Source organism: Astyanax mexicanus, chromosome 10 (assembly GCF_023375975.1).
Source record: "Astyanax mexicanus isolate ESR-SI-001 chromosome 10, AstMex3_surface, whole genome shotgun sequence".
NCBI classification, from domain to species: Eukaryota; Metazoa; Chordata; class Actinopteri; order Characiformes; family Acestrorhamphidae; genus Astyanax; species Astyanax mexicanus.
Genome location: NC_064417.1, coordinates 9,445,847 through 9,461,185, shown reverse-complemented (window position 1 = coordinate 9,461,185; position 15,339 = coordinate 9,445,847). Strand labels below are relative to the sequence as shown.

General features: G+C 36.3%; 1 protein-coding gene across 2 annotated transcripts in view; it reads left to right on the top strand.

Annotated features, from left to right (window-relative positions):
- Window positions 1–15,339, top strand: part of LOC111195774 (cytosolic carboxypeptidase 4) — a 367,388-nt gene that overhangs the window by 169,654 nt on the left and 182,395 nt on the right. For both annotated transcript variants that reach the window (XM_049483983.1, XM_049483982.1), the window contains 4 exons: window positions 2,950–3,033; window positions 3,943–4,035; window positions 6,291–6,439; window positions 8,075–8,162. In XM_049483983.1, coding sequence (XP_049339940.1) covers window positions 2,950–3,033; window positions 3,943–4,035; window positions 6,291–6,439; window positions 8,075–8,162 — 414 coding nt within the window. The remainder of the gene's footprint in view (window positions 1–2,949; window positions 3,034–3,942; window positions 4,036–6,290; window positions 6,440–8,074; window positions 8,163–15,339) is intronic.

The window sequence follows — 15,339 nt, the reverse complement described above, 5'->3', positions numbered from 1 at the left end:
AAGAAAATTTATCCTGCAACACTTAAGTTTAATACTGTAATATAGATTAATGAGGGTCATTTTTGACACTATTTGCTCTTTTTATTTGTGCTTGAACTGTGTATTAATGATTATAATATGATATAATAAGTTAATTAATAGTAATTAATAGACAATTATATGGTATTATTTTAAAGTGCTGCAGTTTTATTTCTGTTGATCTGCTGAACATTTCAGTGCAGGTTGGGACATCAGATGGAGTTCTTTCATATGTTGATAATAACCATAAGCTTCATTCAGTTACAGAGCTGGTATCAGGCTCAGAGAACTTTAGTGCGCTGTTGTTGTTTGAAGATGAATAAACTGGAGCTGCTCGGATCACAAGAATGAGCATATTAGCATAAGAGATATAAGCTGTTTATGAAGATGACAGAATGCAGTTTTGTCAGCAGCAGCATCATCAATGCTGTAAAGGCCTTTTGAGGGTGCTTTTCATTCACTGCCTGAGATGATCTTTGGGGCTGGTTTTTCCCCCTGAGCTCTCATCAGAATCAGCTTTACGCAAAGTCAATCCTTTCTTTGATAAGGTACTCCATCACACGTATCTAATTACTTTAGACCCCTTTGGTCAGAAGCTAGTTTTCGCTCAAGTCGCTTTTAAAACGTTTCTTTTTTTTTTACTCCCCCTCCACTCCCATGTGCAAAGGGGAGATTGTGGAACACTGACATTTATTTCAGTCATTTCACAGTTTATTGTATTTGCTCAAGGGTGAGATAAGAGCGTGTGGGTTCTATTAGCATCGTTTTACGTTTGAAAAAGTCATTTTTGGAGTCGTAGAAAGAAAGTGTCAGGCAGCCAGTGACATTCTGATGGAAGTGACATTTCTAATTCCACCAGGCACGCTCTCACCACTGTGGAGACCCGAGATAAGTGTGAAACATTACAGTCGGCTTTAATTATTTATTTATTTGAAGGTTTTTAAAAGACCTACTTTTTAAGTGTACACAAACAGTGTCAGCAGGACGCGCTGGCAGAAAGTTTACTCACGATCTATACGGAGCAACTGGAAATATTGTTTTTGACCACTGAATGCATGAGGGCAAGAGTAAATACTGATGGTTAGTTTGATTTAATAGTCTTTTACTAACTTTTGAGAGATCTATAGGTAAAAAATGTAGAGTACCAGTCAAAAGTTTGGACACAGGTTTTCTCATTCAATGTGTTTTCTTTCTTTTTCTGTTTTTTTTTTTTTTTAATTAGCATCCGGGTAAAGGGGGACACTCTAAGCATTCAAAAATATTATTTTAGATGTTTTATTTATTGAAGTTTAAGGTTTTTTTGTTAAGTACAGTACTAGTTAAAAGTTTGGACAAAGTATTTTCTTATTCAATGTGTTTTCTTTCTTTTTCTGTTTTTTTTTTTTATGAGCATGCAGGTAAAGGTGGACACTCTAAGCATTCAAAAATATTATATTAGATTTTTTTTTTTGTTATTGAGGTTTTTGTATTTTGTTTTGTTAAATACTGTACCAGTCAAAAGTTTGGTCACAGGTTTTCTCATTTAATGTGTTTTCTTTCTTTTTTATGATTTCTTATGAGCATCCAGGTAAAGGTGGACACTCTAAGTACTCTAAGTAAAATATTATTTTAGACGTTTTAGTTATTGAGGTTTTTGTATATTTTTTTGTTAAATACAGTACCAGTCAAAAGTTTGGACACAGGTTTTCTTAAATAATGAGTTGTCTTTCTTTTTTCTGGAATTTTTATGGGCATCCAGGTAAAGGTGGACACTCTAAGTACTCAAAAATATTAGTTTAGATGTTCTAGTTATTAAGGTTTCAGGTTTTTTGTTAAGTAAAGTACCAATCAAAAGATTGGACACAGGTTTTCTCATTCAGTGTGTTTTCTTTCTTTTTTTTATGAGCATCCAGGTAAAGGTGGACACTCCATGCAAAAAAAAAAAAAATATATATATATATATATATATATATATATATATATATATATATATATATATATATACAGTACCAATTAAATGTTTGGGCACACCTTTTTTCCTACATGGTAAATGAATACTGAAGTCTTCTAGACCAGAATCTAAAAAATACAGCATATTCTGGTTTGTTTAATACTTTTTGTTTGCTAAATAATCCCATATGTTTTCTTCACAGCTTGGATGACCTTAGTATTAATCTACAGTGCAGAACACTTTAAAATAATAATAAAAAAATATATATAAAAATATATAATTTAATTAAGAGTGCTGTATGTGCCTTCCTTTTTTTCCTGTTGCTAAAACATTTAACAACTCTTACTTAATAATCAGTTTGATTGGAAAATTGTAATAAAAATGTATGTATATATTTATATATATGTACATATGTATATATATATATATATATATATAATTGTTTTAAATCTGCATCTATGCTTAAAGTGAAACTTGTCAGGTAAAAGAAGTATGAGGCTTAAAATAACTAATTGTATGCTGTAATTTAATTAGGAAAAGGATGAAACACAGTGATGTGTGACCTACCAAACTACAGTATACTCCCATTCATGTGTTTGTTGTTCAGAATCAGTGAATAAACATCTATGAATGTTGAGCTTGATTAGACCAACTTCATTAGAGATCAAGTAAATAAGCCAATAAATAAACATGTTTTTTTTTGTAACCCAAAGAAAACATGACCCAATTAGAAAAGACAAACCGTCCAATCGTCAAAATATTAATGAAAGCTTATGACATGATAATTAAAAACGGAACTGTATCTCGCAGAAAAGCATGACATACCAGCATCTGTGATAATGCGTCAGACTGTCCATTAATTTAAGTCTCGGAAATTCAATTAATTAGCCCCCTTCTTTGTCTCTGGCATGCTCTGAGTGTTTGATAATTGTAAGCTGTCATACGCTGATCTTCAGCTGAGCATGACACGCTTTGTGAAACATTCTTGTTTTGTTTTCCAGAAAGAAAGTGTTTGAAGATGTGCAGCGCCTCCTCTGCCCTGAAGACATCATCAATAGAGTGGTGTTTGATATGGAAGACACCAGGTAATGATGACGAGCAACTTTTACCAGCAGCCAGGCTTCAGACTTTTATTGTTACAGACATAATCTCAACTTGGGTTTATAGAAAATCATGGCTAGGTCAGAAATCTATGTTCCATATCTGGAGTGAAAGTGCTGAAATGAATGGGAGTGAAATGTCATGGAATTGCAGAACATGATGGACACTCTTCAATCTTTTGCTTCAGAGAAAGTCTTCCTCAAATGCACCACCCATTGCTTTGTTGATGATGATAGAGGAAATACAGGGGTTGGACAATGAAACTGAAACACCTGTCATTTTAGTGTGGGAGGTTTCATGGCTAAATTGGAGCAGCCTGGTGGCCAATCTTCATTAATTGCACATTATTGCACCAGTAAGAGCAGAGTGTGAAGGTTCAATTAGCAGGGTAAGAGCACAGTTCTGCTCAAAATATTGCGATGCACACAACATTATGGGTGACATACCAGAGTTCAAAAGAGGACAAATTGTTGGTGCACGTCTTGCTGACGCATCTGTGACCAAGACAGCAAGTCTTTGTGATTAAGTATCAAGAGCCACGGTATCCAGGGGAATGTCAGCATACCACCAAGAAGAACCAACCACATCCAACAGGATTAACTGTGGACGCTGTATGGGGAAGCTGTCTGAAAGGGATGTTTGGGTGCTAACTCGGATTGTATCCAAAAAACATAAAACCACGGCTGCCCAAATCACGGCAGAATTTAGTGTGCACCTCAGGTCTCCTGTTTCCACCAGAACTGTCCTTCAGAACAATAAATTATTGTGGTCTAAAACCAGGTGTTTCAGTTTCATTGTCCAACCCCTGTAAGTGTGTATGAGTAGATCTGGGTATTGTTTTAACATTTCTGATACCAGTACCGATGATGAATATCTGTCTCTCTATCTCTCAGTGTGCAGTGCTCCTCAGATGTCCCGACAGATTCATTGCGATTTTTCTCCAAGTTTGAGAGCGGAAACCTGCGTAAAGCCATTCACATCCGCAGGTGAGCTATAGTTTCTCTTTCTCTCTCTCTCTCTCTCTCTCTCTCTCTCTCACACACACACACACAAAGAGATATAGATAAATATATATGTTCACTCACACACAGACAGGCACAGAAACACACAAACAATTACACAGAAACACTTAAAACTGAGAGCTCAGTATGTGCCCTTGGGCCTCATTTGCAGTACATCCACAATCTCTCTCTGTTTCTCTGTGTCTCTCTCTTTCTCTCTCCCTCCCACACACCCGCCTGCACACACACACACACACACACGTCCGTCTCCCACTCGAGTGTGTTCTGTCTGAGTGTGTTCTGCGCTGTTGATGTATTCCTGATCAAATCAGAGCTGCCTGCTCTCCAGCACAGACGCCTTTAAATAAAACAGTTCCAGCTATATTCTCCAGAGGAGGCAGATAAGGAATGAAATTAAAGATATCTCTCTGTATGTAATGTGTCTCTCAACCTTTCTGTTTTGTTCTTCCCTCTCTCACCTTTTATTTCTTCTCTTCTCCCTCTCTCTCTCTCTCTCTTTTTCATCACACCCCCACACCTTTAACTCAATTTAAATTCAGTCCGCTTTTTTCACCGTCACCAATATTTGATGTGAAATGCTTCATAATAGAGAAACTCACCAACTCAGATTTCTTTCCAGTGGTGGTGAATAGAATCAGGCGTCAGTCGCCATGACTACAACACAAATATAGCCATTTTTATTTACTATTCAAACCCACCAGTAAACCTACAAGTGAGTTTATTATGAAATGTTGATGAAGGTAAAATAGTGGAAAATCTGAGGAAAAGCTGCTGAAGCTGGTGTCCATATGAATACTCAATTAGAGACTAATCTTTCCACAAGGCAGGTCAAAGGAAGTGACAAGGGAGATGAGGAAGTGGTGTAATTTGACAGAAACCATGCTGGGAACAACTTGCTGTATGTGGGTGAGCATTATCATGCTAAAAAAGCAAGAAAATGGCAGCTTTCTGCCCGAGCTGACCCGCCCCATACACTGTCCTTTAGAGCCCGAGCTCAAATTATAACCAGACATTTTTTTTAGTAATTAGAACGTTAAAACGTTCTGAGCTCGAATAATTTTGGAATGTTTGAATGATGTTTGAAAGCCCTCAGTGTCTTATCAGAACACACCTGTAATTATTTACCCCGCAATCTGGGGATGTTATTTTTGTTTGTGTGTCAATAAGTGATTTTTTGCCACACAACCAGAGGTGGAAAAAGTACTGAAAAAATTTAATTGAGTAAAAGTACCTTTACTTTGCTAAAATTCTACTCGAGTAAAAGTAAAAAAGTACTCAATTAAAAATGTACTTTGAGTAAAAGTTACGTAGTTACTTTTAATTATTTGATTTAAAAAAGTAAAGACAAATCATAAATTAAATTGTTTTAAATGAACTATTATTTCACATAATAATTTGGACCTTTCAGACAGTATTTGTTCAGACCACCCCATAAAACATTTTCAAGAACAAGTAGAATAGGTTTCTATGATCCATTTTTTTTTCTTTACTGTTAAAAGTTATTGTCATATATGTGACTATAAACCATATTTTTATAGTTTTACAGTTCATTATAATTTATTTTACTTGCCAATGCTATAATTTAACTGATATTTACTGATATATATGTTTTTTTTAACAATTTAGCAGATTGTTTAATGTTCCCAATAAAAACTTAGGGAATTATCATTAAAAACATGGAAAAATACAAAAAAAATGTTGGTGGGCGCATGTGCAGTGCCGTAAAGAAGCACATACCGATGGGTAGCATAACTCGACAGAACACCGGTTCTGTTTGTGTGCAAGAATAAACATTTAAAATATAAACTAAATAAATTGAGAACATAACTTTTTAAGTGCGTAACTATAGGAACCATGGGGTCGTTTTTACTTAAATTGAACAATACACTTTTTTACTATTTTTTTTTTCGTCAAAACTATGGTGAGACATTTTCTCAGACCTCAGGCTGTGTTTCCTTTCACCACCAATGTGAAGAAATCTAACTAAGGAGATTTATTTACAATAAAAGTATTTCACACCTAACCTGAGGTAAATTACTTATTTTACATGTTTGTTTGTTTTTTTAACCACAGTCATTTAATTATGTAGATATGCAATGTCATTTGTCAGATTTTATATATATATTTTTTAGCAGTGTTAAGGCTAAAATCATGTGTTTTTTTTGCATGTGTTTCTCTATATCTTCCCCTCCTCATCCCTTATTCTCTCTTTTTTTCAGATATGAATATGATCTGATCCTGAACGCTGATGTGAACTCCTCCTCACACCATCAGTGGTTTTATTTCGAGGTCAGCGGCATGGTGGCCAATGTCCCATATCGCTTCAACGTCATCAACTGTGAGAAAAGCAACAGCCAGTTCAACTACGGTAAACAGAAGCGCACTGTTCACGTTACACTGTCAGAACAGGTGTGTTTACACTAGTAGATACAGATACAGATTGATAACGCATATAAAAGAGATATAATTTATTGGCAAAATGAGGGGTATTGAGCTGTGGAGCAATGGAACCTTGTTCTATAGGATGATAGTGCCCCATATAATACATTTGAGTTAAAAATAAGGTGGGGTGGTGATCCACCAATGTCCTGTCCTCACTAACATTCTTTTTTGCTGAATTCAATCAAACCCTCAAAATCTAGAGGACCCTGTCCCTGGACAGAAGAGACAGTTACTCCAACAAAAGAAGAACAAACTCAGTAACACTTTACATTAAGTGTTGACTCACTAACATGAATTAATGCATTCGTTACCATTTATAAGACATGAGGTAATACATTACTTTCACATTACAAGTGAAACATTTGTTAAGATGAACAATACATCATATACTTTATTATAATATACTAATATACTAATGTTAGGTAAACAAGTAACAACTAGGGGTGGGCAATATTATATCATATACAATATATTGTGACACAGAAATATCATGATATAAAAAAATCCATATCGTGATAATAGGGCTGTTCTGTCTTAAAAGTAGTCTATTATTTACTGTGAAGCTTTAGGTGTATTTATTGTATAATTATTTTAGTTTGCAGTTTATATGCATGCACTAAATATTCTGCAATATTTTTTGATGCATTATATTATTTTATGCTGTATTATTTATTTTGCCACATTATGATTATACTGTTATACTATTATACTATATTCCTGAAATTAATTAATTATTTTTGTTTTCCTATATCGCTAAGTATATCGTTATCGCAAAAATACCCTGAAATATCGCCATATCGCCCACCCCTAGTAACAACTACATTAGTTAATCTGCTTGTCATTTTTTTCGTGTGTACTGTAGTTATGCATACAGTAATTGTTATTTATTTATTAAGTAAATAGATAAAATTGATGTTGCTCATGCTTCATTTCATATATATATTTATATATATATATACTAATACTTGTAGAGATGTATTTCCAATAGAAGTAAAAATGTAAAATATATAATATTATATTAGTTAACTGACATCAGTAAATAAAACAAGTAACTGCATAACCACTGCATAAGTGTTATCACAGTCAAATATATTTTTAACTAATATTTAATTAATAAATATTTAACAATTACTGTATTAAACAGCATATAAGCTGTAGCATATAAGCAAATGACAAGAAGATTAGTTGTTACTTGTTTACCCAAATTAGTAAAGTGTGTTAAGTGAAGTGTATGATTTATTGTTCATCTTAAAAAATGCTATATTTCTAACGTTAGTTAATGTGAAATGTAATGTGAAAGTAACATTAGTTAATGCTGTAGTTCTGTGTTTAATTATCGTTGTTAATCATTACCTAAGCATTGTTACTGTATTACCTCATGTCTTATTCATGGTAAGTAATGCATTAATTCATGTTAGTTAGTCAGCACTTCATGTAAAGTGTTACCACAGACTTCCAATTACCTTCTCCATACAGCATATAACATAAAATACTTTTAATGTGAGATGCAATTGAATTGGTGTGTTGTGTGTGTGTGTGTGTGTGTGTGTGTGTGTGTTAGGTATGCAGCCAGTCCTGTATTCAGTAAGGGAGGCGCTGGAAGGAAGACCACACTGGGTTAGAGCTGGAACTGAAATATGCTACTACAGGTGAGCTCACACATATAAGACCCCTATGATTGCTGTAATGTGAAAAATACAGATGGAATCACAGAATTGAGGAATGAAAGCGCAAATACAAACATAAAACAAACAGAAATATTAAATATAAAAAATGACTGGCAGGGAGCAGCACTGGAGCCTGGTGCTGGAGTTCTGACCCTTCATAACTGAAGACCAGAGTAATAAACAGATGTTTTATACACACATCATATCAAACAGCAGAACTTACCACATCTACTGTAACTCACACAGTAACATCATTCTGATATCAAATTCCAGCTAGTAATTCATCTCAGAATCTATTAGTGAGCAGATTGGCTTATCTGCCATTTTGGGCTTCATAATAAAAGCACCAGGGTAGATAAAATAAATGTACACTATAAAAAAGTGACTGTATTGACTAAAATAATGAAGTAAATTAAAATCATTAGTTGTTTTTTTTTTTTTTACTATTTGTCTATTTTATTTTATTTGGACATTACTAAGTAAATCTTTGATCAAAATGTGCTCAAATATCTAAATTCTGTTAGTATTTGTATCTTATTTTAAGCAGGGCATTAGAGTGTAGCAGAGGCAATTGCTCTAAGACTGCAAGGGAAGCTTAGCTTCCCCTAAAATGTAAAAAAAAAAGTGATTAAATAAATACTATTGTGTGTACATGTCACTGATTAAATATGCGCTACACCGCGCTGAACTTAGTTCAGAATCAGCTTCTTATCACTGGTAACGCCGCGGCTTTCCTCTCACTCATTCCCGCAGCTTCACAGCGCTGCTTTAAACAGTGCACAGACTTCAATAGCGGAGTCATTGGATAAATGCTGGGCTTTGTCCCGCCCATCGGACTCTCAGCGGCTCTGGGGGTCTACGGGGCAGCGGGCTGGCCTCGGCCGGCCCGGACGCTCAGCTTCTGCGTGATGATTGGATGATCTGTCTGAGGCTGAATCCCTTTTTGATTGACAGCGAAATGAGCGAATCGGCGATCTTTTGGTGGGAGCTTTTAATTTTCATTCTGTTCTGAGTTGAACCGGAGACTTTCCTAATCCTTGTAGCTGCATTTTCTTTGTTAAAAACGACTAGCGACAAATCCAGCTTCTATTTCTGGTGTTTATTTGTAGCTGCTTGAGTTTGGAGACTGACTTCTATCACTCTTTCTGACTTCTATCACTCTTTCTGACTTCTATCACTCTTTCTGACTTCAATCACTCTTTCTGACTTCTTTCACTCTTTCTGACTTCAATCACTCTTTCTGACTTCTATCACTATTTCTGACTTCTATCACTCTTTCTGACTTCTATCACTCTTTCTGACTTCTATCACTCTTTCTGACTTCTATCACTCTTTCTGACTTCTATCTCTCTTTCTGACTTCAATCACTCTTTCTGACTTCTATCACTCTTTCTGACTTCTATCACTCTTTCTGACTTCTTTCACTCTTTCTGACTTCTATCACTCTTTCTGACTTCTATCACTCTTTCTGACTTCTATCACTCTTTCTGACTTCTTTCACTCTTTCTGACTTCTTTCACTCTTTCTGACTTCTATCACTCTTTCTGACTTCTATCACTCTTTCTGACTTCTTTCACTCTTTCTGACTTCTATCACTCTTTCTGACTTCTATCACTCTTTCTGACTTCTATCACTCTTTCTGACTTCTATCACTCTTTCTGACTTCTTTCACTCTTTCTGACTTCTATCACTCTTTCTGACTTCTATCACTCTTTCTGACTTCTATCACTCTTTCTGACTTCTATCACTCTTTCTGACTCCTATCGCAGTTTCGGTCCAGCGGGTGCTGCTGAGCCCCTTCACCGTCACAAAGCACTCACAGACGGACACACTTCACACTAGCCTCGTGCCAGTCCCACCTAGTGAGCTAGCTAGGTAGCAAGCTGCACATAAAGTCAGACAGTTTTAATGTTGTGGACCAGATTTTGACGAGGCCATTTGATAGTCTTCCTTACGAAGAAAAACTTAAGAGTGAAACAGCAGGACAGATCAACTGCTCAGATTAATTTGGTGTAAAAGGTGGGGAAATGTAACAGGTCTTTTTAGCTGTTCTGGTATGATAAAGTGAGCTGGCTGACTGGAAGTGCTGTAACAAATAAAATGTACTGATGGCCATCGTGCCTCTTGATGAAACTATCTCAGGTATAGTAGAATTTACGTATAAATAAAATGACACATTTTAAGATGTAGGCCAAAATTAAGCTTCACCTCCTTAAAAAGACCAGCATCCACCACTGGAGTGTAGATACTCTTTAATACACCCTGAATCCTGAAATGACCTCTGGCATGTTTGAATGTCTTCTATAATAGATTAGTAATATTTAGATATAATGAATTGATCTGGTTTTGTAAGAGATATACAGCATTTACAGTATTTACAGCATCTTTTACTGACTGATGTTCATAACAGCGCTTTTAGGTCTGTGCCAGTTATTCATTCATTAATTTGCTCCTCAGCTAAAACTCCTGCTGAATTTTATAGTTGACAATACCTTGAAGATTAAATATATTAAATGTTATTAATTTAGATAATTTAATCCTAGAGCATGTAATTAATTAAATGTTTTTTGGCATCTGGCACCTAAATAACCTAAAAAATACAAAATGTGACACAAAAATAAAAATAAAAATCGACAACAGAAAAAAAGATAAAACGAATTTCATTGGACTCCCCCCCCCCAACACACCCACACAGACAGTCACATACTTCAAGCATCTCCATATGAATTTATGAAAGCTTTCATGACCTCCAGTCTTCAGTTATTATATTCGAATGGAAAGATAAAAACAAAGCCGCTGTATTTCAGTAAAATATAGATCCTTCTCCTGCTTTCTCTGAGTTGCTGTATTTAGTCGTTGCAGAGTAATGGATGATCGATCCATTTGTCTGAACTACATTAGCTTTCAAATCAGCCTTTAGCTGTCCCTCGTTGCTGCCTGTCTCAAACCTCAATAAAAAACCTCAGAAAATACAAAAGCTAAAAATATAAAACGTTATTTTTTTAAGGCATAAAGAGGAACTAAAAGCAATCACTAAACTATAGCTATTTTATTTCCTAATAAATATGAATGTCTCCGAACCAGTTGAGAACATCAGCATGGGATTATCTGAAAGATTAAAGAGAAGGGAGGAATTGGAGAACTTTTTTGGCTGGAGTTTGTAAACCCTGTTGTATTTTGGGATTACTTGGATTTCTGCATAAATTGGTCATTATATGTGTTCACATTTCAAAATGTTATGTTCAATAAAACGATGCAATCATATCATTTTTGTGTGGTATTAAGATATTAAGAATGTTACAGCAGTACAGAGGAAAGGACAAAGAGACAGGTCAGGAAAAAATATAAACAAAAACCAATAAAACTATGTATACGAACACAATTACAGGAAATATATAAAGATACTTAAAAAATATGAAAAAAATATAAAGGAAAAATATATACATCTAGTAAGAGAAAAAGCTCACAAAGAGCAGGAGCTGCTGTAACTGACTGCCACTCGAGCTGCGCCGTGGATTAGTTTAAGCCATAGACTGTGTATAGCTGGACAGAGCATCGTCTCTTAAAAGTGAAGCCACCACAGGTCAGGCGCCCCCTGCTGTTCGGTTGCAGAAAGCTGTGTAACTCCACCCATCCCCATAGGTTTCAATGGCAAAACATTCAGTCACGTTTTTTTCTAATATACTGTAATTCTACCTCCATTATTTAAATGTAACAGCTAGTGTAACCTCTACTTATATTGTCAAATTTTTATATTCCCACAGAATTCGGTTTTTAAAACTTTATTCAGCTCTATTCAAAAAAGGTGTGGTTATGGTAAAAGGGCTGCTTATGGGCGGGACCAATAACAGACCGTCAGCTCCGCTCCGCCCCGCTCTGCAGTCTGTGACTGCGAGGCAGCCCTCAGGGGCGGGGTTATTTAAATGAGTAGGCTGTCTCTCCACAGTCTTTCTCCCTCCTCTGGTCTCTACTGCGCAGACTCAGGTGGCAGGATCGCCAACATGGCGGAAGATTTTGGCTTCATTTTCATTGAATGAATGGGAACGGAGACACGGCGTCCATCTTTTTTACAGTCTCTGGTTTAAGCTGTGATTAGTTGAAGCAGACTGTGTTTGTCTGTTGTTGTGACTTAGATGTAGATCAGAACACATTAATGACCAATTTATGCAGAAATACAAGTCATCCCAAAGGCTTCACATACTTTTTCCTGCAACTGTAGGAAGCGAGGTCCCCTCTCTGATAAGTGATAAGAGTCAGGAATTAGAACTATAGTAAGGAGACAAGGTGGTGGAGTTACAGTAGGTATAGTATGAATGGGATGTTAATCACACAAAATAACTATTTCTTATCACATACTGAATTACACTCAACAAGTAAAAGTATGTTTTCATATTTTATTATATTTCTCTTTTTATTCAGAAACTAAGTACAAATTGTAAATTAAATATAAAATATAAAGTAGTAACATACCTTTCACTTTCACTTTCCAACTAAGTTAAGTTAAACAGATTTCATATCAGTGTTTCTCAATCCCGGTCCTGTGCCCCCCGTGTCCGTCACATTTTTTACAACTTTTATATATTTCTTTTTTTTTCCCATTTGCTAAAACACAATTTTGTAAAAAAATTAGTTTCTTTGATTTTATATAATGAATATTTATTAAATATATATTTATATAAGAAATATAATCAAGAGGAAGATGGATGATCACAAGCCATTAAACCAAGCTGAACTGCTTGAATTTTTGGAGTAAAGGCATAAAATTATCCAAAAGCATTGTGTAAGACTGGTGGAGGAGAACATGCCAAGATGAAAACCAGGGTTATTCCACAAAATATTGATTTGAATTGATTATGAATATAAACTTGTTTTCTTTGCGTTATTTAAGGTCTGAAAGCTCTGCATCTTTTTTGTTATTTCAGCCATTTCTATGGCTCTAAATGACAATATTTTTATTTGGAATTTGGGAGATATGTTGTCTGTAGTTTATAGAATAAAACAACAATCATTTTACTCAAACATAAACCTATAAATAGCAAAATCAGAGAAACTGATTCTGAAACTGAAGTGGTCTCTTATTTTTTTCAGAGCTGTAAATTGACCGATTAGATCATGTTGTGACATTTTAAATGGCAGTGTGTTGATGTGGGAACATGTAACTTTATTTTAGACCGTGTTCAGTCTATTTAAAAGAGCCATTCTTAATTGTAAAATGTGTGTAAAGCAGAAAATGTGTTTAGAGGGTTGGAGATTTGAGGTTATACCCTCTGTGTGTCCGTTTAATTAATTGTGCTACTCGTGCCATTTTACTGTTTTAGCAATTGGGAAAAAAAAAAAAAAGTAACTGACAGAAGTTAATGCAGGGACTCTTTAATTGAAATGCATGATGGGACGTGTCCTAATTTCCATCTCAACACCGTAAACACTTAAAATAGCCACACTATTACTCACTATTTGGCAACATTATTGTTTGCCACAATTGGGACAGACACCATGCTAAGGTTTAGCAGTGGTTTCTGGTTAAAAACATGGCATTCGGCTTTGGGCTGAGTTCTGTGGCTCGTTAGAAAACTAATTTTTAGCAGTATTTACACCAGCACATGGCAAACAAGTGTTTGTGTGTGTGTGTGTGTGTGTGAGAGAGAGAGAGAATTCCACAGACCAGTGTTGAGCTGATATTTGAAATGGTCTTCTGTTCAGATTTTAGAGCTCCTGCTGATGGAGCTGACGTTTTTTTTATCATCAAATGAAATATATCAACATATTGCTGTCACATCCTTGCCCTGTTTCCCCGTGTTTCCCGTCTGTGCTCATGTTTCTCTGTGTTTGTTTACCTTCTTCGGGCCTGTCATTCTCCTACATGTGCCTGTGAGTGTGTCCCCCACGTGACCCGGGCTCCTCTGTGTCTAGTGCCTTCACCTGTGTTTCATGTGTAGCTCCGCCACCTAGCCCCAGGTGTTTCCTGTTTGCTGTCCTTGTCCGACTGTGTCAGAAGGTGTGTCTCAATTCAGGGGCTGCATCCTTCGAAGGACTCATTTGAAGGCCGATTACGTCACCGCGGTGCGACAAGACTGTCCCATTTAAAGACTCCTTCGAATGCGGCCTTCTTTTCCTCGGAAACGAAGGATTCACCAGGTGTATCCTGCACAGCCTACAATATCCCAAGATTCATTGCGCGCCGGCTTATTTCAGCACGAAAAGGGTGGAGTCAGCAGAGGAGTCGGCTGTATTATGTAGTTTATAGATATATAAATACTTATATAATATACAGTGAGTCCAAGAAGTATTTGATCCCTTGCTGATTTTCTTTGTTTGCCCACTAATAAAGACACTATCCTTCTGCACTTTTAATGGTAGATATATTCTAACATGGAGAGACAGAATATCAAGACAAAAATCCAGAATATAATTTTAAAGAATATATTTTAATTAATTTGTATTTCAATGAGGAAAATAAGTATTTGATCCCTCTTGCCAAACACACTCAATACTTAGTGGCAAAGCCTTTGTTTGCAAGCACAGCGGTGAGACGTTTGTTGTAGTTAACCACAAGTTTAGCACACACACCAGGGGGAATTTTGGCCCACTCTTCTTTGCAGATCCTCTCTAAATCATGAAGGTTGGTGGGCTGTCGCTTGCCAACTCTGACCTTCAGCTCCCTCCATAGATTTTCGATCGGATTGAGGTCTGGCGACTGGCTGGGCCACTCCATGACCTTAATGTGATTTTTCTTGAGCCAATCCTTTGCTGTATGTTTAGGGTCGTTATCATGTTGGAAGACCCAACCACGGCCCATTTTCAGATCCCTGGCAGAGGGGAGGAGGTTGTCCCTCAGGATTGTGCGGTACATGGCTCCATCCATCTTCCCAGTGATGCGGTGAAGTAGCCCTGTACCCTTGGCAGAGAAACACCCCCAAAACATTATGCTTCCACCTCCATGCTTGACAGTGGGCACAGTGTTCTTGGGGTCATAGGCAGCATTTTTCTTCCTCCACACATGGCGGCTGGAGTTGAGGCCAAAAAGTTCAATTTTGGTCTCGTCTGACCACAAAACCTTCTCCCAATAACTTGGTTCACATTTCAAATGATCATTGGCATACTTGAGGCGCGCCTCCACATGTGCTCTCTTCAGCAGGGGTACCTTTCGGGCACTGCAGGA